The sequence below is a fragment of the Caretta caretta genome, chromosome 3, assembly GCF_965140235.1.
Source record: "Caretta caretta isolate rCarCar2 chromosome 3, rCarCar1.hap1, whole genome shotgun sequence".
NCBI classification, from domain to species: Eukaryota; Metazoa; Chordata; order Testudines; family Cheloniidae; genus Caretta; species Caretta caretta.
The window spans coordinates 151,974,228-151,996,762 of record NC_134208.1 but is presented as its reverse complement, the minus strand read 5'-3'; the positions used below and the strand labels follow the sequence as shown (position 1 = coordinate 151,996,762).

The window sequence follows — 22,535 nt, the reverse complement described above, 5'->3', positions numbered from 1 at the left end:
AAGATGCTACTTGTGGCCAACACCAGTCAAAGGTGCTGGGCTGGAGCTCCTTGTTCACACCATCATAAAGATAATCCAGAATAGCTTGAATACCAGAATTTTTGTTGTTTTCTTGGCACCCTGAGCTAAACCTAGACCGGATATAGGAGTACGCCTTTAGCATCAAAAATAATCTGGAAGACAGTACAGTCCCAATTATTTTGGCTATCAACACTTACCTCTCAATAGCCATGCTGTTAGTTGGAGATGGTTTGAGTTTGGATGGAAGATAGTACCTTGCTAATGGATGTCCAGTCTCACTGACTGATACAGTGGGGATTCCATTGCCAGGTCTACCAGATCTGAGTAACAAGATCTCCTCAGCCAGTGTGGAGACAAACCCTTACCTTCTTCTCATCTTATTTCCTGAATCACCTTCTCTAGAAGTATAAGAAGTGGAAATGTATAAAGCAAGCCCTGTTAGAGAGACCCTCTGTCCCCAGTGATCTGGGATCTGCTTGTCCAGTGAAATACTTTGGTAGCTTTCTGTTCTTGTGACTGGCAAACAGGTTGACCACTAGAAGGCCATAATTCTGTGAGATCAGGTTGAAGAATTCCTGATTCAGACACCATTCTGAATTGTTGACAGCATGTTTGCTGAGCCAGTCTGACTTCTGGTTCAGTTCTCCTTTGATGTGTATTGCCTTATGGAAGAGGGATTCTTCTCTGCACAGTCCATCTTATCTCAATTGCTTCTACACCCAAAGTAGAGCTCTGAGTTCCCCCTTGATTGATGAGGTATACCACAGTGGTAGAGTTGTCCGACTGGGTCAAAATGTCCTGGGCCTTTATGGTAGCTCTGGAACCTTCATATGGCTAGCCTGACAGCTCTGTGCTCCTAGAGTTTGATGGTCTGATTCCTTTCAATGGAGCTTCAATTGCCTTGTGCTATTCTGTGTCTCAGGTGTGCTCCTTTCCCCACTAGCCTAGCACCTGTTTTGAGTACCTGTGGTTGTCAAAGGCACAGGGGGAGACCCTTGCAGGCATTCTCTGGGATTCACCACTAGTTGAGGGAGTTCAGTACCATGCTTGGGACCAGCACCTGATACTGCATACGTTTCAATGACTGGATCCTTACTTTTAGGATAAAAGCCTGGAGACACCGGATATGGGACCTTGCTCATGGGGTGAATCCTATGCACAAAACCAGAAGGCCTAGTAGTTGGAGACACTAAGCTATGGATGACCTTGTGTTCCTTACCAACATAGATATCAGATTCTAGATTTTCTGGAATCTGTCCTTTGGCAGCTCATTATCTCTCTCAGCCATTTGTGTGTGGTCAATACAGACCATTCTCCTGAGAAGCTGCAAATTCTACCTCCTAGATTCAGATCTGGGCAGAAGCACATTCACTCTTTTTCATAATAAACCCTAGGCAGTGGTGGTACCACTTCTGGCTTTGCTTTCTGATCCGTGATTCCAGGGTTTTCCCCAGTGAAATTAGAGCCTGCTGTCTTTCCTCTGATACTTTTGTGAAGAGGGTGGACAAAAGGAATATTTCTCTGTGTTAGTGAGCTTGTAGACTCTCCTTGATATGCTACATGGGGTGTGGAGGCACTGCTTCAGTTTGGCACTGTCTGCCATCATCTTACACAACTTTTCCCCAAACAGGAGAGAGCCTCTTGTGACACTACTCTATGTCAGCAACTTGTGCCAGTACTGATATACTCACTATACCTAACACGCTTGTCATGATATATTCCCAAAAGGTGGCATGTAATATATCATTGTAAAACTAATAACTCACTGATTGTTACTATTCTTGCATGATGTATGTTGGAGGTGTGTACAAAGAGTTATGGATGTGCATTAGAATTATGTTCAGCAAGCAATACATAAATCCAGTCTGCCCTAGAAAATGGAATGTGTATTTGCTTGGCTGACCAGCTTGCTGTCAGGCAGAGAAAAAGAAGGCACATTTACAGAAATGATAAACAGAGCCCTCAATCTAGCAAGTGAGGGAGATTAGCCTTTTGCAGGGATCTGAACCTCAAATTATAAGAAATTGAATCCACTGATCATATACAATATTACTGTATTATAAAAATGTATCAAGTAAGGTTTTTGTGAAATCTAATGACACATTTGCGATTAATATTACTGTAAAAATGTATTAATCATATGTGAGGAATAAAGTCTGTGATCAAACAAAGGGAGAAACAGCTTTCCTCCCAGACAGGAGGGAAGGCAGCTATCTATCTGTCTGTCTCCACTTAAATTAAGCAAGGTGTGATCAAAAACATTGGAAGCTTCATTTACATACAAATCAACAGGGGAATGGGAAGTCTACAGGAAGGGAAGAATAGCATGAGGTCATGAGTCTGGGGACAAATCAGCGAGTTTGGGAAGATATAAGGAGAGAGAAGAGAAGGTTACTCACCTTACAGTTACTGAGGTTCTTCGAGATGTGTGTCCCTGTGGGTGCTCCACTCCAGGTAACGGTGCGTCCCAGCGCCGTTGATAGGAGATCTTCGGTAGCGGTGCCTGGTCAGGACACATGTGCTTAGCTGCTGTCTCGCGGTCTCTTTAGAGTCTCACACCCCCCTCGATTCCTTCTCTACTGTGGAGATGTCAGAATAGTACTCCAAAGAAGAGGGTGGGGAGTGGAGCACCCACAGGGACACACATCTTGAAGAACCTCAGTTACTGCAAGATGAGTAACCTTGTCTTCTTCTTCAAGTGGTATCCCTGTGGGTGCTCCACTCCAGGTGAACGTGAAGCAGTACCCACTATGGCTGGTGGGACTTTGGAGTTGTGGCAGTGACCTTGTAGACAGTACTGTGTGGCCTACAATGGTGTCTGCCATGGTATCCTGTGTGATAGCATAATGTTTGGCAAATGTGTGGTCAGATGTCCATGTGGCCACCTTGCAGATATCAGTAATAGGTACGTCATGGAGGAAGGCAACGGATGTTGACATCGCCCGAGTAGAATGAGTTCTGATGCCCTCACATGGTTGGGCATTCTGAGTTCGGTAACTGAATCTGATGCAGTCAGAGATCCACTTGGAAAGTTGTTGCTTAGAGATAGCTGCACCCTTCGATCTCTCGGTAGTGGAGACAAATATCCAAGGGGATTTACAAAACGGTTTAGTCCTGTCTAGATAAAAGGCGATTGCCCGTATGACATCGAGGGTATGTAGAGAAGCTTTGTGCGGAGTCTTATGAGGTTTGGGCTAGAATGCAGGTAAGTATATCGGTTGGTTAAGGTGGAAGGTGGACATCGCCTTAGGGAGAAATTTAGGGTGGGGTCGCAAGGTAACTTTATCTTTAGAGAAGGTTGCGTAGGGAGGGTAGGCCATCAGGGTGCTTATTTCCCCTACTCTCCTTGCTGATGTTATGGCAACCAAGAAAGCTACCTTCAAAGACATGTGGAGAAGGGATGAGGTAGCTAAGGACTCGAAGGGAGGTTTCATAAGACCGTGAAGAACTAGGTTGAGATTCCAGGCGGCTGCCGATGGATGAATCTCAGGGTAGAGATTTTGCAGGCCCGTGAGAAAGCGTTTTATTGTGGGGTGGGCAAAGAGTGACTATCCGTCCAGCAAATCATGGAAGGTGGTGAGGGCCACGAGATGTACTCTGATGGAGCTGAGCGAGAGCCTGTCCTGTTTTAGCTTCAAAAGGTAGTCTAGGATTTAGGGAGGGTCACGATGTGGGGCGTCAAGCGTTTATGGGAGCACCACATGGAGAAGCATTTCCACTTTTTCAAGTAAGTTTTATGAGTGGAGTCTCTTCTACTGTGCAGGAGGACATTCCGGACTTGCTCAGAACAGTCTAGTTTGGAACCATGAAGGAACCACGCTGTCAGGTGGAGTTTCTGGAGCTGCGGATGAAGAAGCCAGCCGTTGTCCTGAGAAAGCAGATCTGGTCTGTTGGGGAGAGACCATGGAGGATGGATGGACATGCGTAGCATGTAAGGATACCATGTCTGTCTTGGCCAAGCTGGGGCAATAAGTATGACCTAGGCCTTGTCATCTCTGATCTTGCATAGAACCCTGTGTATCAGAGGAATCGATGGAAAGGTATACATGAAGGAGTTGTTCCACGGGATGAGGAACAGGTCTCCTAGGGATGCAGTCCCGAGTCCCGCTCTGGAGCAAAATAGGTGGCATTTGCGATTCTGGGTTGTGGCAAAGAGGTCTATCGATGGGGTGCCCCAGTGGGAGAAGAGCTGTCATAGTATCGTGGGATGTAATTCCCATTTGTGTTCCTCAGAGAAGTATCTGCTGAGTGTGTTGGCAGTTGTTTTGTGAAATCAGGGTATGTATGAAGTGGTAATTTCTATGTGGTGTTGTATGCACCAATTCCATAACCAGATGGCCTCCATGCACAGGGAGTTCGATCGTGCTCCCCAGTCTGTTGATGTAAAACATACATACTATATTGTCCGTAAGGACCCAGATAGATTTGTTCTTTATGAGGGGGAGAAAGTGAAGGCAGGTGTGTCTGACTGCTCTGAGCTCAAGGAGATTTATGTGCAGATGCGTCTGACAGGGACCAGAGGCCCTGTGCCGTGTGTCCCCCCAGGTGCACTCCCCATCCGATCAGGGAAGCATCCGTGGTGAGCATGAGTGCTGGGGAGTGCTGCTGGAAGGGAATGCCCATGCAGAGGTTCTCTGGTCTTGTCCACCATCGTAGGGAAGCTAGTACATTCGTTGGAGGAGTTAGCATCATGCAGAAGCTGTGTCTGCTGGGTTTGAAGTTGGAGTTGAGCCAACCCTGAAGACATCTCATGTGCAGCCTGGTGTACTTGACCACGAAGGTGGTGGCTGCCATGTGGCCAAGAAGCTGGAGGCAAATTCTTGCCTGTATCCTGGGACGAATGGACAGTGTGAGTATGAGATGTGTAATAGCAAGGAATCTGTTGTGTGGGAGTGAGGCTCTGGTTCGAATTGAGTCCAGGTGAGCTCCGATGAAATCGATCTGCTCTGTGGGTGTCAGGGTGGATTTTTGAAAGTTTATTTGCAGACCTAAGCTGTGGAAGAGGGAGATGGCAAAACAGGTAGCTCGTAATGTCTCATCGTATGAGCTGCCTTTGATGAGGCTATCGCCTAGGTAGGGGAAAAGCATGGTTCCGTGTCTGTGGAGGTGGGCCACAACTACAGCTAGGGTCTTGGAGAATACTGTCGGTGCTGTGGAGAGTCCGAAAGGGAGTACCCTGTTTTGAAAATGGTTGTGTCCGAGTGTGAATCGCAGGAAGTGTCTGTGTGCTGGATGAATGGATATGTGAAAATAGGCATCCTGTAGGTTGAGGGCTGTGAACCAATCCCCTTGTTCCAGCGTGGGTGTTATTGTGCCCAGTTGTGACCATCTTGAATTTCTGTACACGTATGAATATGTTCAGTCTCCATCCCCCACTCTTCTTTTGGGTCAGAAAGTAGTGGGAGTAGAACACTTTTCCTCGATGTTGTGTCAGCACAGGTTCCACTGCACCTAGCTATAGAAGATGAACCACTTCTGCGCGAAGTAGGTGCTTGTGAGAGGGGTCCCTGAAGAGGGACAGGGAAGGGGGAAGGGTAGGAGGGTAGGATATAAAAGGGATGGAATAACTGGACTGAACTATTTCCAGGACCCAATGGTCCGGTGTGATCTGCTGCCAGGCATGGCGGAAAACCTGGAGGCAGTGGCCAAATGGGCAAATAGGTGGTGGAGTCAAGGGGTGGTTGCGCAGACCCTCAACCAACACTTCATAATTGTTGTTTGTTTCCCGATGGGTGGGAGGTAGCTGGTTGGACCTGGTTTTGTCTGCACCAAGGAGGTCTAGCGCAATTCCTGGCTATATCGTATGGTCTGGGCTGGGGCTGGTGATGTTGTGTGCGTGGACTCTGATAAGGTTGATACCATTGTCTCCTGGGAAGTGATAGGTAGATGCCCAGGGTGCGCAGGGTTGCTCTAGAGTCTTTCATAGTGTGAAGGACTTCATCCATTTTTTTGGAAAAAAAGCTTATATTTATCAAAGGGGAGGTCCTCCACTTTGCTCAGCAGGTCTTTGGGGACACTGGATGCAGACAGCCAGGAAGATCTGTGCATAACCACCTCAGTTGCAGAAGTGTGGGCTGCTGTGTCCGCCATGTCCAGAGATGTTTGTAGGGCCATACTGGAGACCAACTGGCCCTCGACAAGGGTGGACTTAAAGTCTGCTCTCCTGTCCTCTGGGATATGGGAGGTAAAATCAAAAAGCTTATTGTAATTGTCGAAGTTGTAGCTTGCAAGTAGGGCGGAATAGTTTGCAATTCTGAATTGCGAAGTGGAAGAGGTATAGACCTTGCAGCCCAAGAGGTCAAGGCGTTTGAGGTTCTTGTCTTGAGGCATGGGCCGGTAGTGCAGCTGTTTCGTCCTGTGTGTCGCTGCATCCACTACAAGAGAATTCGGTTGTGGATGGGAAAATAAGAAGTCTACATCCTTAGCAGGAACATAATATTTACTTTCAGCCTTTTGCAAGTTGGTGGGATAGAGGCTGGGGTCTGCCAGAGGGTGTCAGCTGGTTCTAGGAATGCTTCATTTATGGGGAGTGCGATCTTTGAGGGCACAGAGGGTTGGAGGATTTTGAGGAGTCTGTGCTATGTCTCCTGGACCTCATCTAAAGGGATGTCCTGGTTGAGTGCCTCCCTCTTGAAAAGTTCCTGGAATTGTTTAAAGTTGTCCACATTCTGTGGCATGAGGTATGAGGGCTCCGTCTGGAGCTAATGGAGAGTTAGGAGTTGGTGAATCAGGGTATGGTTCATAGCCCACCTCTTCGGGGGGGGGGGGGTGTGCAGGCGCTCTAGAAGTAGACGGAGCTGGAGATAGGGGCGCAGAAAAAGCTTGTGGTCTGGTGGAAGAATCATGAGGACGAGTGGCAGCAGGAGCCAGCCAAGGGTATCACTGAGGACAAAGCATGGGATAAGAGAAGTGAGGTCCTGCCCACAGGGGAGCAAAGTAGGGAAACTGAAGCTGGTGCTTGTGAGCCATGACCTGAGGTGTAAATGGTTCCGGTGGAGGAGGAGATGCAGATGGGGAGAACTCCACCTGCTGCTGCATATCAGGATTGCTGTCAGTGAAGGTAGCCAGGTCAGGTAGGGAGAGCAGCTGGTCAAAGAGTGAGCACGGTGTGTCAAGGAACGGAGAGTCAGGCTCAGGGGCCACTGAGATGTCCTGATTTAAGAATTGCTGCTGCTCCCTGGGCTGTGATCTTGCTGAGCGTGATATGTGCTCAGAAACCCGTACTGACTTCTGTTTTGCTTTCGCCAGTGCCGCAGGCTGTTTGTAGGCACCCTGCGGGAGGTCCACTCCAGCTGCTGGAATGGTAGGCAGGCTCAGTGCCGACGTTCTTGTCAGCACTGGGTCTATTTTCAGTGCTGAGGAGACCGGTGCCAAGGAGACCTTCCTGCTAAGGGAATTTGGGTCCCTGACACTGCACTCCACGGGAGCTGTGGCTGAGGTGCTGGGACAGTCAGAGGCGCCTGCCTTCAGCGCTGTCAGCACTGAGGGTAAGGATCTCGCAGGAGATCCTTTACCCTTTTGAAAGTCTCTGGATGGAGACAGTTGGGCTTCCTGCCTCTTTGCTTGAGAGGGTGAAGCTGCTCTCCCAATCGGTTCAGACCTGGCCGGGGAGCATGAGGGAGAGGGTTTGTTATTGCCCATCTCCACAGGTGGCTGTAGGGATTTCTCCATCAGGAGCATTTTCAGCAACAGGTCCCTGTCACGACGAGCCCTGGTTTTCAGGCTGGTACAATGGACACACTTGGCAGGGACGTGTGTCTCGCCGAGGCACTTCACACAGCGTGAGTGTCTGTCAGACCGTGGTATAGACTCTTGACAGGAGGCACATTTTTTAAATCCTGAAGACCCTGGTATTATTGCACTAGGAATGCCAGGGGAGTGTGTCTAAATGAGAGATGAACTTGGGGAAAAAAGGGTTTTTTTGTTTTTGTTTTTTTTCAAATAGGTAACTGTTCAAAGGAAGGGAAATAACTGTGATGTTTCTAACTAACTATTTCTATGTCTTTGTACTTGTTTCCTTCAGTGACCAGGGAAGAGGTTCAGCACTGCCCTGAGTCCTGTCTTCAGCTGAGGACAGTTGAGAAGGAACTGAGGGGGGTGCGAGACGCGTGCGCTCAGGCAGACCCTAACGAGACCGCGAGACAGAAGCTGAGCGCGTGCGTCCCGACCAGGCACTGCTACCGAAGATCTCCGATCAGTGGCACAAGGACACACCGTCACCTGGAGTGGAGCACCCACAGGGACAGCACTCGAAGAAGTGCTGAATTGCACACACAAGAAGAAGAAATCATCCTGGAATCCATCACTGAACAGACACAAGGGGTCAGAGTTCTTGAAAACTGAGAAAGATGGATTCTTCAGCTACAGGGATGAAGTCTCTGAGAACTGAATATAGGTGAGAAACCAGATAAGGCAAAGATCTTTCACTTAGAAAGACAAGGAAAACCAGCACATTATACTTCTGTGTAAGTACCTGACTAAGAGAAAGTCAGACATTGCTAGAAAGAAAAAAGAGACTGGTAAGAAATATACCTAGAACCAAGCTGCAGCTTGTTGAGTAAAGTGTTAGGCACTAGAAAGTGTATTTTACTTTTGTTCGCTTGTGACCTTTTGTCTTTATCCCTTGTACTCCCTTAAAGCCCCATCTCTTTTTGTTAATAAACTTTTTTTTAACTTTGATCTAAAACAACGCAGTGCTGTATTTGAATTGAAGTAATTATTAACTCCACTTAAAGTGATAAACTGCTTTTGTTTCTTTAAAAGGATGAATAGAACTTATTACTCCTCTGAAAGTTCCAGGAAAGGGCTGGACATTTCAGGGCAGACAATTTGGGGGAAATTTGGGACTAGGGGTGTGATGTGGTCAATTGACTAGCAGTAACAAAGGCTGGTGGAGACCAGACTTTGGTTGTGGTGTAACAAGCAGGCTGCTGGAGTCAGCTTTGCTGAACCAGGCTTGCTTAACATACAGACACTTAGGCCTGGGATACACTGGGGGTGGGGAAGGGGTTTCGAACTAAGATACGCAACTTCCGCTACGCTATTCGCGTAGCTGAAGTTGAAGTATCTTAATTCGAGTTACCTGGCCGTCCTCACGGAGGTAAGTCGATCGCGGTGGCTCCCCTGTTGACTCCGCTTACTCCTCCTGCCGAGGTGGAGTACAGTCGTCGATTCGGGGATCAATTTATCGCATCTAGACGAGACGCAATAAATCGATCCTTGATAAATCGATCACTACCTGCCAAGCTGGCGGGTAGTGAAGACGTACCCTCAGTGTATGCTTGTGTGCTGGCTGTGAGCATCCAGGCAAGGAACTACAGCAGCAGATCATTTTAAGGAACTCGGAGTTATGGGACAAGCAGTGACACAACATCTCATTTGTCTGAATTGCACCCCAAAACATGACACCTTTGAATTTGGATGTGAGTGTCATGGGGGTCTGCAGTCTGGAGGTGTAGCCAAATGAGGTTGCTGGCTTCTGAGCTGGAAGTTGTGGCCCTGACTGAGAATCTCATTGCATCCACTGAGGCATTTACTACAAAGGCTGTTGCTAGGGATATTTTCTTCAGGGTAGGCTAGAAGTCAGGATGGCCCTTGTCTTTCATTGATTTAAGGTCATCCAGCTTGAATTCTGTGGTTCTCGCAAAGCAGCTAATGGCCAGGGATGCTCTAATGGTGGCTGAGGAAGCCTCAGAGTGGCTCTCACTTTTTTGGCAGTTATTTCTTTGGGAAAAAATCCCGCTTTGGATGGGATTATCGTATCTTTTGCTAAAGATGTCACTACAGTATTGACCTTTGGTTTATTCTGTGATGGCTTGTTTGAGCTCTTACATTTCATAGTATCTAAGTGTTTATCCCACTAGGTGTTTCTCATTCCTCACTGATTATGCCCACAAAGGCGGGGTGCAGCAAGATGGCTATATCATGCAGAGATTTGGAAGGCAGGTATTTACCCTTAGTCCTGTCATCATGTGCCTAAATGGCAGATACAACCTTCTGTACATAATCTCAAATTTATCAGGGAGAAAAAAAACCTTGCAGCTTTTTTCTATGGCCTGCTCAGAGCTAGAATCTTAGAGTACTCCTTCCTCAGTAGAGGAGATGGCTCCAGAGTCAGAGGATAAATACCATCTAGATTTGTCCCTCCCCCACTTTTTAAATTCTTTTTGGGGATTTTTGGACTTTTTCACCTACTTTGCAGGAGTTGTCACTTGGCTGCGACTGCATAGGATCTCTCTTTATTTAGTGTCTTGATCTTTCTGGATATATCTCCAACTGTGTCCTCCCCCTCAGGGTCCCACTTCCCTGTCTGGGGATGGGAATCTCATTACTTGAGTCCCCAGATTTGTACTGGGACGCAGGGGAGCTCTGTAGGAACCCTGCTTTTTCCCCCAGGGAGCTGTGTACTCACTTTGGTGGGAGGGTGGACATGGTGCCCCCTAAGGTTATTTTTCTTCCAGCTCACCTCTGCCCTGGGACATACCCCCTGGGCTGGCCAGATGGTGTCCTCCTCATCCTTGGATTGTCTCTGTGACATGCTCTGTATTTCCTGATTAGGTTTTTCTGCACTGGAGTTGTGGCTCCTTGTGGGAAGGCAACAAATCCGACTCTAAGACCCTGCTCTGGCATTGTGAGAGTTGGCCGGCTGTGATCAGGCAGAGTATAATTCACCCTCTGAAGAGCCCATAATTCCTGCCTCACACATGGAACATTGTTTTGATTTAGCCTGGTGTTTCCAGGAGAGCTATGCCATGCCAGGGTGGGAGACGGGGGGGAGGCAAGGAGTCCAGTACGGAGGTCCTGAAGTAAGGCATCTGAGTGGCTGATACCACCAGACTGCTATTTATATGATCCAGGAGAGGAGGAGGAGAAACGGAAATTTAATGGCTGCACACAACTACTCCAAAAAAATATATTAAAGTCAAAGCTGGCATAGGAATAGTTGGGAGCAAAGCAAACTATCACTCATGGGCAACATGTGAGCTGCCATTGTCGGAGGCTATCCCCCGGTCCCGCTGCTTCTGCCAGAGGCCCCGTCACCCCTCTGCCTCCTTCCTTATCCCTTCAGCTCCCCTCCCTGCTCCCCATGGCTACTGGCCCTGCCGCCCCAGCCCCGGGCTGCCCTGCCCAAGCACCCCCAGCCCCACAAGCACAGGGCGGGAAGCTCCAGCGCCTCCAGCCCCCCCCCACCCCCAAGCACAGTGCTCCACGGCCCCAGCCCCCCGAGCACAGGGCACTGCAGCCCCAGCCCCTCCCAGCCCCCCCGAGCACAGGGCACCGCGGCCCCAGCCCTGGACACTGAGGTCCCAGTGCTGGGTGGCCCGAGCACCTGGCTGGCAGCCCCAGCACCCTGAGCCCCGGGCACCACGGCCCCAGTGCCCCCAGCATCCCCGAGCACAGGGCAGACAGCCCAGGCACCTCCAACCCCCCCCCCCCCCCCCCCGAGTGCCAGGTGCCATGGACCCAGCCCCCAAGCCAAGCACAGGGCATCACAGCCCCAGCCCCCACAGGCACAGACCAGGCACAGCTCCAACACCTCCAGTCCCCCCAAGCACTGGAGCACCCAGGCACCTCAGCTCCAGCCTCAGCACCCCTAGTTCCCCTGAGCAAAGGGTGGGCAGCCCCAGCACCCCCATCCCCCACCCCCAAGCACTGGGCACCTCAGCCCCAGCCCCCAGAGCACCGGCTGCTGTGGCCCCAGCCCGCCAGAGGAGTGGGATTTGCGGCCCCAGTGCAGGGCAGCCTGAGACCCAGGCAGCACAGCTCCAGCGCCCCCAGCTTCAGAGTGCCGGGCAGTGCAGCCCCAGTGCCTGGGGGCCCCCCAGCACTGGGCAGCCCCAGCCACCCCAAGTCCCGGCTCCCAGCCATCTGCCTTTGTCCCATCCCCAGCCTCAGCATGTTTCCGGGAAGAGGAGCAGCCTGCCTGGGCTGGGGCCAAGGGGGAAGCAGCAAGCAGGAGGGGGCCTCAGGGCAGAGTGTGGGCAGGGCTGTTTGGGGAAGCTTAGCCTCCCCCAGCCTACGATATGCACTGCCCATGATATCACTGAATTGTTGTTGTGGAGGCAGAAGATCTGGATATAAACCAAAGAAGGGGGAGTGATCAGCTGGGGCTGTGTTACAGTGTTGAACTGATCCTGGAAACAGGAGACAGGAGGGGAATAGACCCATATATCTGAGAAGTGCTGGAGATGCTGGGCTGCAGAAAAGGATTTCTTACTTATCTCTGTATAAACCAATTATGGTATAACTAGATTGAAATGGAGCCCTTCTGTGGCTCTGTTGTGAGTATATACTCCTTGTGCTCAACTGTTCAGTTAATGAAAACGGGTCAATGACCCTTCTCACCTCTGAGACACAGATCCCTATTCCCTGACAGATTGAGAACCCACAGGCTCAGAATCAGAAAGGCACAATTTAATCCTAGAGCCCTCAGAAAGAACTATGGACTACTTCCAAATTCCACAAGGAAGAGGCATATCCCATTCATTATGAACTGAGGAGAATGCGATGTGCAAAAATAGATTATTCACATACAGAATTCAAGAGCATCTATTACGATCTATAGCTTGTCTGAAGGCTTTGAGAGATAAGATGCTCTACCTGAATAAGCTTAAGATTCCAAGGTGGATGATTAATCAATCCTATCTCTTCAACCTGGTTGGATACTGCAGCCTGTAGTTCAGCATATGTACTACTGTCCAACTGTAGCCCAGGGAAGAGGTCATTGATGAGACTAAGAAATAAGGGCTCATCTTCATCTACCTGAAAAATGAAAAAATGAAAAAAATTTAAAGCACAACTAGGCATAGTAAAGTTTTCTTTTCTCATAAGTCAAAATGAATCATTATGTTACAATAATGAGCATTAAACAATTTAGTAGCTGATTTCAAAATAACATGCTGATTATGCCCCTAAATTCAGGCTACCAAAAAAGGAGGAACATCATTTAAGCAGATGCACACCAACTTTTGAGTATGCCTAATTATGTATATTTTAGATGTGTACCCATGTACACAAGTATGCATCATTGAGCAGGCTGACTATAAAGAGCAATCTAGTTAAGTGAGCACTCAAGTTAATCTGTTCATTTATACCACGTTCATCACCCCGTGCACACTTAATTTAGTAAGGAAAACAACATACTGCCCGTGCACAGCACAGTAGTGTTTTGTTTATGATCTCAAGCATTTTAAGCATTGTTTTCAAATTTGATAAGCACATTCTGCTCATTGAGCTACTTGCCAGTCTGAATTTTAAAAATGAAGTTTAGGAGTGTTTGAGATTTTTTAAAAAACCATATAAAAAACTGTCAACTGTGAAAAAAGGCAGGACATTCACCCATACACTACTGAAATCTTAAATTGACAGATTCTCACCAGTTTAGAGAGGTTCATATCCCTTAGTCCTCTCATAACAGTACTCAATTCACTGTCATCTGGTCTGGCCCTCTTTTGAGCTCCAAGAGTCCTTAATACGGAAAGGATATTCCTCAGCCCAAAGTCATAATGAACCTAAAAAGGGGGAAAAAATAGCTTACATACCAATAATTGGAAGTCTCCAGATTTATTTCCTCAATAGATCTATACTCAGTTTTGCGCTAAGCCATGCAGGCCTGGGCCTATTAAAAAAATTAGTCAAACTAGTGTTATCTGACTCAATCAATGCACAATGACTATAGCATGAGTCTACTCTCACCGAAATTAGTGTAAATGAAGAATGATTTCATTTAAATAATTAAAAAAAGAGAATTAGGTCTTCTCAGCAAAGTTCTCTTCTGGTGTAAATTGGTGCCGCTTCAATGATTTCACCAGTGTTCATAACCTCTAAGGCTAGGCTATGGTACTTACATTGTAGCCCTGCCTAGTGGGCAGGACAGAACCATGCCATTCAGGAGGAGCACCAGTGAGATTATACTTCAGATTGCTCCCTCTGATGCACTTATCTCTCCCCAAAGTCTAGTATAGGGGAGTATTGTACTCAAAGAGTAGTTATCAGTGGTTTGCTGTCAAATTGGAAGGGTATGCCTAGTGGGGTCCTGCAGGGTCATTCCTGGGTCTGGTTCTATTAAATGAGGTTACTCAACCTGTGAAGTAACTGAGGTTCTTTGAGATGTGTCCGCCTCTGGGTGCTCCAGTTGTAGGTGCGGCAGTACCCCCTGCATCTGGGATTGGAGATCTTCATCAGCCATGCACATCGGACAACACATGAACACCTCCCCTCTCTTGCGCAGTGCATGTGACGTATATATAGCGGTGTATGTCCAATAGCCTCCAGTTCCTTCTCTGCCACAGAGAGTATGCTTTTTTTGGCTATGAAGCAGATGGAAAGAGAGCGGGTAGTGGAGCACCTATAGGGGGACACATCTCAAAGAACCTCAGTTACTGCACAGAGTGAGTAACCTTCTCTTCTTCTTTGAGTAATGCCCCTATGAGTGCTCCACTTGTAGGTGACTAGAAAGCAGTGTCCCTAATTGGAAGACTGGGGCTTTGGAGTGACATTTACTGTCAATGATAGGACAGCATGTCCTAGATTAAACTTGATAAGTTTATGGAGGAGATGGTATGATGGGATAACATGTTTTTGGCAATTAATTGATCTTCAACTATTCATGGTAAATAGGCACAATGGCCTGTGATGGGATGTTGGATAGGGTGGGATACGAGTTACTACAGAGAATTCTTTCCTGGCAATATAAGTAGGGACATTGCCAGCAGATCGATTGTTCTCCTCTATTCGACACTGGTGAGGCCTCATCTGGAGTACTATGTCCAGTTTTGGGCCCCACACTACAAGAAGGATGAGGATAAATTGGAAAGCGTCCAGCGGAGGGGAACAAAAATGATTAGGGGACTGGAACACATGACTTATGAGGAGAGGCTGAGGGAACTGGGATTGTTTAGTCTACAGAAGAGAAGAATGAGGGGGGATTTGATAGCTGCTTTCAACTACCTGAAAGGGGGTTCCAAAGAGGATGGCTCTAGACTGTTCTCAATGGTAGCAGATGACAGAACAAGGAGTAATGGTCTCAAGTTGCAGTGGGGGAGGTTTAGATTGGATATTAGGAAAAACTTTTTCACTAAGAGGGTGGTGAAACACTGGAATGCGTTACCTAGGGAGGTGGTGGAATCTCCTTCCTTAGAGGTTTTTAAGGTCAGGCTTGACAAAGCCCTGGCTGGGATGATTTAACTGGGAATTGGTCCTGCTTCGAGCAGGGGGTTGGACTAGATGACCTTCTGGGGTCCCTTCCAACCCTGATATTCTATGATTCTATGATTCTAAGTGCAGAGTCCTGCACTTAGGACGGAAGAATCCAATGCACCGCTACAGACTAGGGACCGAATGGCTCGGCAGCAGTTCTGCAGAAAAGGACCTAGGGGTTACAGTGGACGAGAAGCTGGATATGAGTCAACAGTGTGCCCTTGTTGCCAAGAAGGCCAATGGCATTTTGGGATGTATAAGTAGGGACATTGCCAGCAGATCGAGGGCATTGCCAGCAGTAGGAAAAGTTGGGGCAGGTATCTGGCTGGTGAATCTTGCCCACATGCTCAGGGTTCGGCTGATTGCCATATTTGGGGTCGGGAAGGAATTTTCCTCCAGGGCAGATTGGAAGAAGCCCCGGAGGTTTTTCGCCTTCCTCTGTAGCATGGGGCATGGGTCACTTGTTGGAAGATTCTCTGCACTTTTACGTTTTTAAACCATGATTTGAGGACTTCAATAGCTCAGACATAGGTGAGAGGTTTATTGCAGGAGTGGGTGGGTAAGATTCTGTGCCCTGCGTTGTGCGGGAGGTTGGACTAGATGATGTTAATGGTCCCTTCTGACCTTAATATCTATGAGTCTATGAGGAGTGTCCATGGTGGCATCATGTGTACTAGCTTAGTGACGGGCAAAAAATGTCTGTTGATGTCCATGTGGTCACTTTGCAAATTTTAGCAATAGAGACATTATTGAGAAATGCTATCAAGGTGGATAATGAATGTGTGGAATGTGCTCTGACTGTGGTAGGAGGTTGTCTATTGTGGAGTTTGTAAGATAAATATAAACACTGCCAAATCCACTTTGAAAGGTGTTGTTTAGGTATGGCTGTGTTTCTAGATCTTTTGGTGGTGGTGTGACAGATTTCTGTTACCAATCTGCCTGAGGCGTTAGGTGATCAGGCTGAAGCCGCAGGATTGTTTGGGAGGAGATGATGGAACACACCAAGTGTCTAAGTTATGAAGCTTTATTAAGAAAATAATAAAATAACAGCAGAGAGCGATGGGTGCTCCCCACATAACTCAGAGTAAGGAAGAAAGCATTAGTGCCCCTAGCCCTAACCCACTTTCATACTCACACCCACAGTAGCTGAGGCTGGCCAGGCCTGGATGTAACAGAAGAAGAAGAGGGGGAGGGGTGCACGGGAGTTCTGTTGTGTGTGCACAGGTCATCCAGGGTCCGCTGCCAAACTCCAATTTGCTTTAGCTCAAGGGAGGGTTTTAAACCTTAGGGTTCTTTGCGGGCATCTCGGTCTGGGACTTCTGCCCCCCCGTGCTCTTTGTACTGGTCTGAGCCGGCCTTTCGTGGCTTCTTTGGTTTTCCCCAAACATTCTGGCTTTAGGGATGCTACATCAGTTGTTTTCCCCCTCGTTGGCCTTCACTGTCTCACTCGGTTTTGCAGCTGCTGCAGGTTTATGCAGTTGAATTTTCTTTTTTTGCGGCTGGTCTGAGTTGGAATCCAGGTCCTTCCCGTCTTTCTTGGCAGGCCACCGAGTGTCAGTTGTGGTGCTGTGGCCTTGAGCTGGAGCCAGCATCTTATCTTTGGACCGAGCTAGCTGAAGTGTTGAGTTAACCCGTTCTCTGCTCTCTTTCTCCTTCACCCTTTGGCCTCTTGCAGCCTGCAAAAGAATCTTCCACTCCCCATGCACACCTTTCACCCTTCCCAGAATACTTTGCAATGCCTACAACAGCATTAGCAACATACAGTGCTGATCTGCCTTCCCAGGGAACCCTCTGATTGGGGGGGACATGGGGGTGTGACAGTGGAGAGGAATAACTGCGATGATTTTCAGAAAGGTTTAGTCCTGTCCAGGTAAAACGCTAATGCTTGTCTCACATTGGAATGTGTAGAGCTGCCTCTTGCTGGTTACTGTGAGGCTTTGGGAAGAATCAAGGAAGGTGTATTGTTTGGTTGAGATGGAAAGGTGTGGGCATAGTGTAACTTTATCCTTGTAGAAGGGTATGTATAGTGGATATGCCATAAGGATCGCAATTTCACCAACTTGTCGGGCAGAAGTGATGGCAACAAGGAAGGCCATTTTCGTTATAGATACATGTAAGAACAGGTTGCTGTTGGTCAAACAGGGGTCTAGTCGGAGGAAGTAGGATGAGGATGAGGTCCCAGGCAGGGTTTGGGTCTCGTACATGCGGATAAAGATTTTGAAGACCCTTTGGAAAGCGTTTTTTGAGCAGATGTGTGAAGACAGAATGACTGTCTATGTGGCAGTGAAAAGTAGTTATTACTATCAAGTGTACACAAATGGAGCTGATAGATAACCCTGATTGTTTAAGGTGTAGCATATATAGCCCAGAATAAGTGGTAGCAGAACGTGTGCTGCATCGACTTGGTAGGGGGCGCACCAGCATTGAAATCTAGTCCATCTGTAAGTGTGTCTAGTCATTTCACACCTACTATTCAAAAATATCTGTTTGACTGTGTCTGAACAGGTTATTTCTGAATCCTAGAACCACAGATGAGCCAGGCTTTGAGATGGAGCATCTGTGGATTGGGATGGAAGATGCATCCTGAGAAAGAGAGATCAGTTGGTATACCATCATGTGGAGGAGGTAAGTATACCAGAATTGTCATGGCCATGTTGGAGCTATAAGCATGACATGAGCTTGGCGCTCCTGTATCTTGCAAAGTATTCAGAATAGGAGGGGAAGGGGGAGAGGCATAAAGAAGTGGTGCATCCCACATTATGAGGAATGCGTCTCCCATAGATCAGTGTCCCAGTCCCACTCTGAAACAGAATTGAGGGCAGCAGGCATTGTGCTGTGTGGCAAAGAGGTCTATGGTGGGGTATTCCTATCAGTTAAAGATGTGCTGAAGTGCTTGCATGTCCAGTTCCCACCTGTTTTCATGGGAGAACCTCATGCTCAATGTGTCTGCAGTGGTGTTCTGGTGTCCAGAGAGGTACACTGTTGAAATGGTGATGATGTGTTTGATACACCTGTTCCATAGTTTGAATGCCTCCAAGCATGAAGAGTGGGACCTCACTCCGCCCTGCCTGTTGATGTAATACATTCAGGCAAGATTGTCCATCATGACTCTGATGGTAGGGTTTGAGCAGAGAGAGGAAATGTCAGCAGGCATTGCGTAATTCTAGGAGATTGATGTGTAGGGCAGATTCAGTTAACAAACATTGGCCCGGCACTATGTGATCATGGAGATGTGCTCCCCAACCGATTAGAGAGGCATTGGTTGTTAGGATCATGATCAGTGTTGGTTGGAGGAAAGGAACTCTGACACAGATGTTGTTGGGCTGTGCCCACCAAAGCAGTGAGTACTTGACTCTCATCGGCATGGATAAGAGCTTGTGGAGGCTGTGTTTGTGGGGGAGATATACTGTACAGAGCCATGCCTGAAGATATCACATGTGTAGTTTTGCATGTATGACCACGAAAGTGGCTGCTGCCATGTGGCTTAAAAGTTGGAGGCATGTTCTGGCAGAGATCTGGGGGCAGACTTGTATGTTGGATACCAGGTGTATTATAGCCAAGAATCTGTGAGGTGGTAGGAAGGCTCTGGCTTGTATGGCATCCAACTGTGCACTGATGAATTCTTGTTGTTGTACCAGCATTAAAAGTGGATTTTTCTCGGTTCACAAGGAGGCCTAGCTTTGTGAACAGATCTATTGTTATGCGGACAGCTCAGAGAACATCAGTCTCGGATGGGGCCTTGAGGAGACAGTCGTTCAAGTATGGAAAGATGAGAACTCCTTGTTTCCTTAGGTAGGCAGCAACTACACCTCAAGGATCTTGCAGAGCACCTGAGATGCCATGGACAGTCCAAAAGGCAGTACCTTATACTGGTAGTGGTTGTCACCCATGATGAATCAGAGAAATCGCCTGTGGGCAGGGTGTATTGTAGTATGAAAGTATGCATCTTTGAGGTCAAGGGCCGAAAACCAGTCCCCTCTTCCAGTGCTGGGATAATACTGGAGAGGGTAACCATCTTGAAGTGTTGCAGTTTGACAAACTTCTTTAGATTGCAAAGGTCCAGGATTGGTGGCCAGCTGCCAGATTTCTTCTGGATCCGGAAACAGTGGTAGCAGAAACCCTGTCCCATGTGCTGAGAAGGAACCAGTTCTATGGCTCTCAGTTGCTCAAGATGGTTTATTTCTCCCTATAGAATGGAATCATGAAAGGGGTCCCTGAAGAAGGACATGGAGAGGGGGTCACAGGGCAGGATAGATAGGAAGGGGATGGAGTATCCTTCCCTGATTATCTCTAGAACCCACCTGTCTAAGGTGATTAGTCTCCAAGATGGGAAAAACAGAGCTAGTCAGTCGCCAAATGGTTGGACTGCCAAAGATGGTGGGAATGACTGAAATAAGGGGAGGCTTCTTTGGTCCTTGATCACTCCTTCAAAATTGTTACTTCATTGAGGGGTGAGAGAGGTAGCCCCTCGAGGAGTGGGCTGCCTACGTTTGGTAGCTGGCCTTAGTCTTGGGCACTGACTGTCATAGTGTTATTGAGGGATGTACTGCTGTGGTCAAGATTGTGGGGGGAGATGATATTTACCCAGGCATCTCTTCAGCACAGGTGGGTGAATGCCAAGAGATTGGAGTGTAGAGAATCGTCTACTGTGGTTTGCACCTCTTTAGGAAAGTCTCTTTAGGAAAATGATGCTTGCCTCATGACCACAGCAGTCGTGATGGACTGGGCAGCAATGTCTGCAGAGTCTAACAAGGCTTATAGGCCTATTCGGGCTTGAAGGTGTCCTTCCTATATAAAAGACTGGAATTGCTTTTTCTTAGCCTTCGGCAGGTCATGGCAGAATTCCTCCAGTTTAGAGTAATTTAAGTAATTACACTTGGCCATGAGAGCTTTGTAGCTGGAGATTCTAAATTGGAGCATTGCTGATGAATATGCTGTGTGTCCAAATAAGTCTAGGTGTTTCCAATCTGTTTGGATGACTAGCACAGGATTGGTATTGATGGCCTCTCTCTTGTACTGCATTGGCCACCAAAGAATTTGGGCTGGAGTGCAAGAATAGGTTTCAGAGTAACAGCCGTGTTAGTCTGTATTTGCAAAAAGAAAAGGAGTACTTGTGGCACCTTAGAGACTAACCAATTTATTTGAGCATAAGCTCTGTCATGTACATTGGTCAAACTGGACAGTCTCTACGTAAAAGAATAAATGGACAAAAATCAGATGTCAAGAATTACAACATTCATAAACCAGTCGGAGAACACTTCAATCTCTCTGGTCACGCGATTACAGACATGAAAGTTGCGATATTACAACAAAAAAACTTCAAAACCAGACTCCAGCGAGAGGCTGTTGAATTGGAATTCATTTGCAAATTGGATACAATTAACTTAGGCTTGAATACAGACTGGGAGTGGCTAAGTCATTATGCAAGGTAACCTATTTCCCCTTGTTTTTTCCTACCCCCCTCCCCCAAGACGTTCTTGTTAAACCCTGGATTTGTGCTGGAAATGGCCCACCTTGATTATCATACACATTGTAAGGAGAGTGATCACTTTAGATAAGCTATTACCAGCAGGAGAGTGGGGTGGGGGGAGAGAAAACCTTTTGTAGTGGTAAACACCCATTTTTTCATGCTTTGTGTGTATAAAAAGATCTTCTGTACTTTCCACAGTATGCATCCGATGCAGTGAGCTGTAGCTCACGAAAGCTTATGCTCAAATAAATTGGTTAGTCTCTAAGGTGCCACAAGTACTCCTTTTCTTAGTGCAAGAATAGAAATTCCACATCCTTCGCCAGAACATAATATTTTTTGTCACTGTGTTTTCAGGTCAGAGAGATGGATGCTGGGGTCTGCCACAGCAGCTTCATAGGGCTGAAAACAGCCTCCTTGATCAGTAGTATGGAGCCATCCAGGCCATGTGAAAATTTAATGGCTGGAAACCCTCTTGGCTATTCTCTCTGGACATATGCATTGCAATCTGTTTGGTGCATGTGCATGAGTGTTTAGCATGGGCTAATCGAGACAGGCTAAGTGCAGGGGACTGGACTAGATGACCTATCGAGGTTCCGTCCTGTCCTGTGATGACAGTCATGGTTGGAGCCACATGTTTGTGCAAAACAAATTGGTAGAATATGGGCACTCTATGAAATGCTATTTTTGGGGAGGGCTTTATTTTGGGAACACATTGCTCAATTGATCCCAAAGTTAGATCACTAACCCTATCCCATGCCACATAAGGCAGAGCTCATTTCAACACAATATGAGTAAGCATGCAGATTTCAGGGCACTTAAAAGCTTTGTCCTTTAAACAGGACGTATTAGACAACCCCAAACATAGCAGAACTGGTGCACCACTATAATACTTATTTAATGCCTAGCACATGGGGTCCAACCTAGTTGAGGCATTTAAGTGTTACTGTAATAAAGATATTAACCTAAAATACTAATAATTTCTTGTTGGTTCACGCACAGATCCAGCATCAAATCCATGTGTGTGAATCTGTGCAGGAGACTTAAGGAGAGTGAAGAACCCAAATTATTACAAATTATTACTGATAAACAATTATTACAAAATATGTATAAATCTGTTTAAAGGGGAGAAAAATAAGATTGCTCTTTGCTCAAAGGTTCTATACACTTTATAAAGAGATTTTTTGTTTGAAATATATTTCAACTTTAAAAGAAACATAACATTTATATTCCAATAGAGATGTGCTCAGATCAAAACCTAAAGGAAAAATTGTATTGTAAATACTGTAAGACTAGGAAACACACCTGCTTAGTGAGCTGCTCCTCGCAAAGTTTGTAAAGAACGAAGAATTTTTGAGCTAAGACCACATTATCAATAAACCCACAGCTTGCAAGCTTAACTCTCATAATGATCTGAAATATAACATAGCATTAACAATTTGATTAATTTTTCTGAAATTTTTGGAAGGAAAGGAAAAAAGGGAAAATGGGCTAATTTTTTTTTAAATATGCACATATTTTTAAAAAATGTATCTCAAATAAACTTAAAATATTTTGTTTCTCTTTAGCCAAGTAATTAGTTTTACCTGTCTATCTGGAACCATCATGGACACAGTTCTAAATTGAATTTTTAGATTTTCTGGTAGCTCCTGACGGCCGGCATACCCAGGATTCTATACATGAAACATATATTGTACAATATTCTTACTTACAGTATCTACAATAAATGTTTTTAGTGTTCAGACCAGTTACTTAAGGAATGTTAATGATGACTTAAATATTTAAGACCTGATTCTGATCCAGATTACTGTAGATTATGGTGAGATCAGAATCAGTTAGTTTATTGTTT

General features: G+C 46.8%; 1 protein-coding gene across 1 annotated transcript in view; it reads right to left on the bottom strand.

The window, feature by feature from the left end:
* The window catches only part of DNAH8 (dynein axonemal heavy chain 8), a 598,059-nt gene that overhangs the window by 195,317 nt on the left and 380,207 nt on the right, over positions 1–22,535 (bottom strand). The window contains exons 46-49 of the mRNA XM_048843472.2: positions 22,273–22,359; positions 21,992–22,099; positions 13,398–13,532; positions 12,622–12,783 (exon numbers count right to left, since the gene is read on the bottom strand). Coding sequence (XP_048699429.2) covers positions 12,622–12,783; positions 13,398–13,532; positions 21,992–22,099; positions 22,273–22,359 — 492 coding nt within the window. The remainder of the gene's footprint in view (positions 1–12,621; positions 12,784–13,397; positions 13,533–21,991; positions 22,100–22,272; positions 22,360–22,535) is intronic.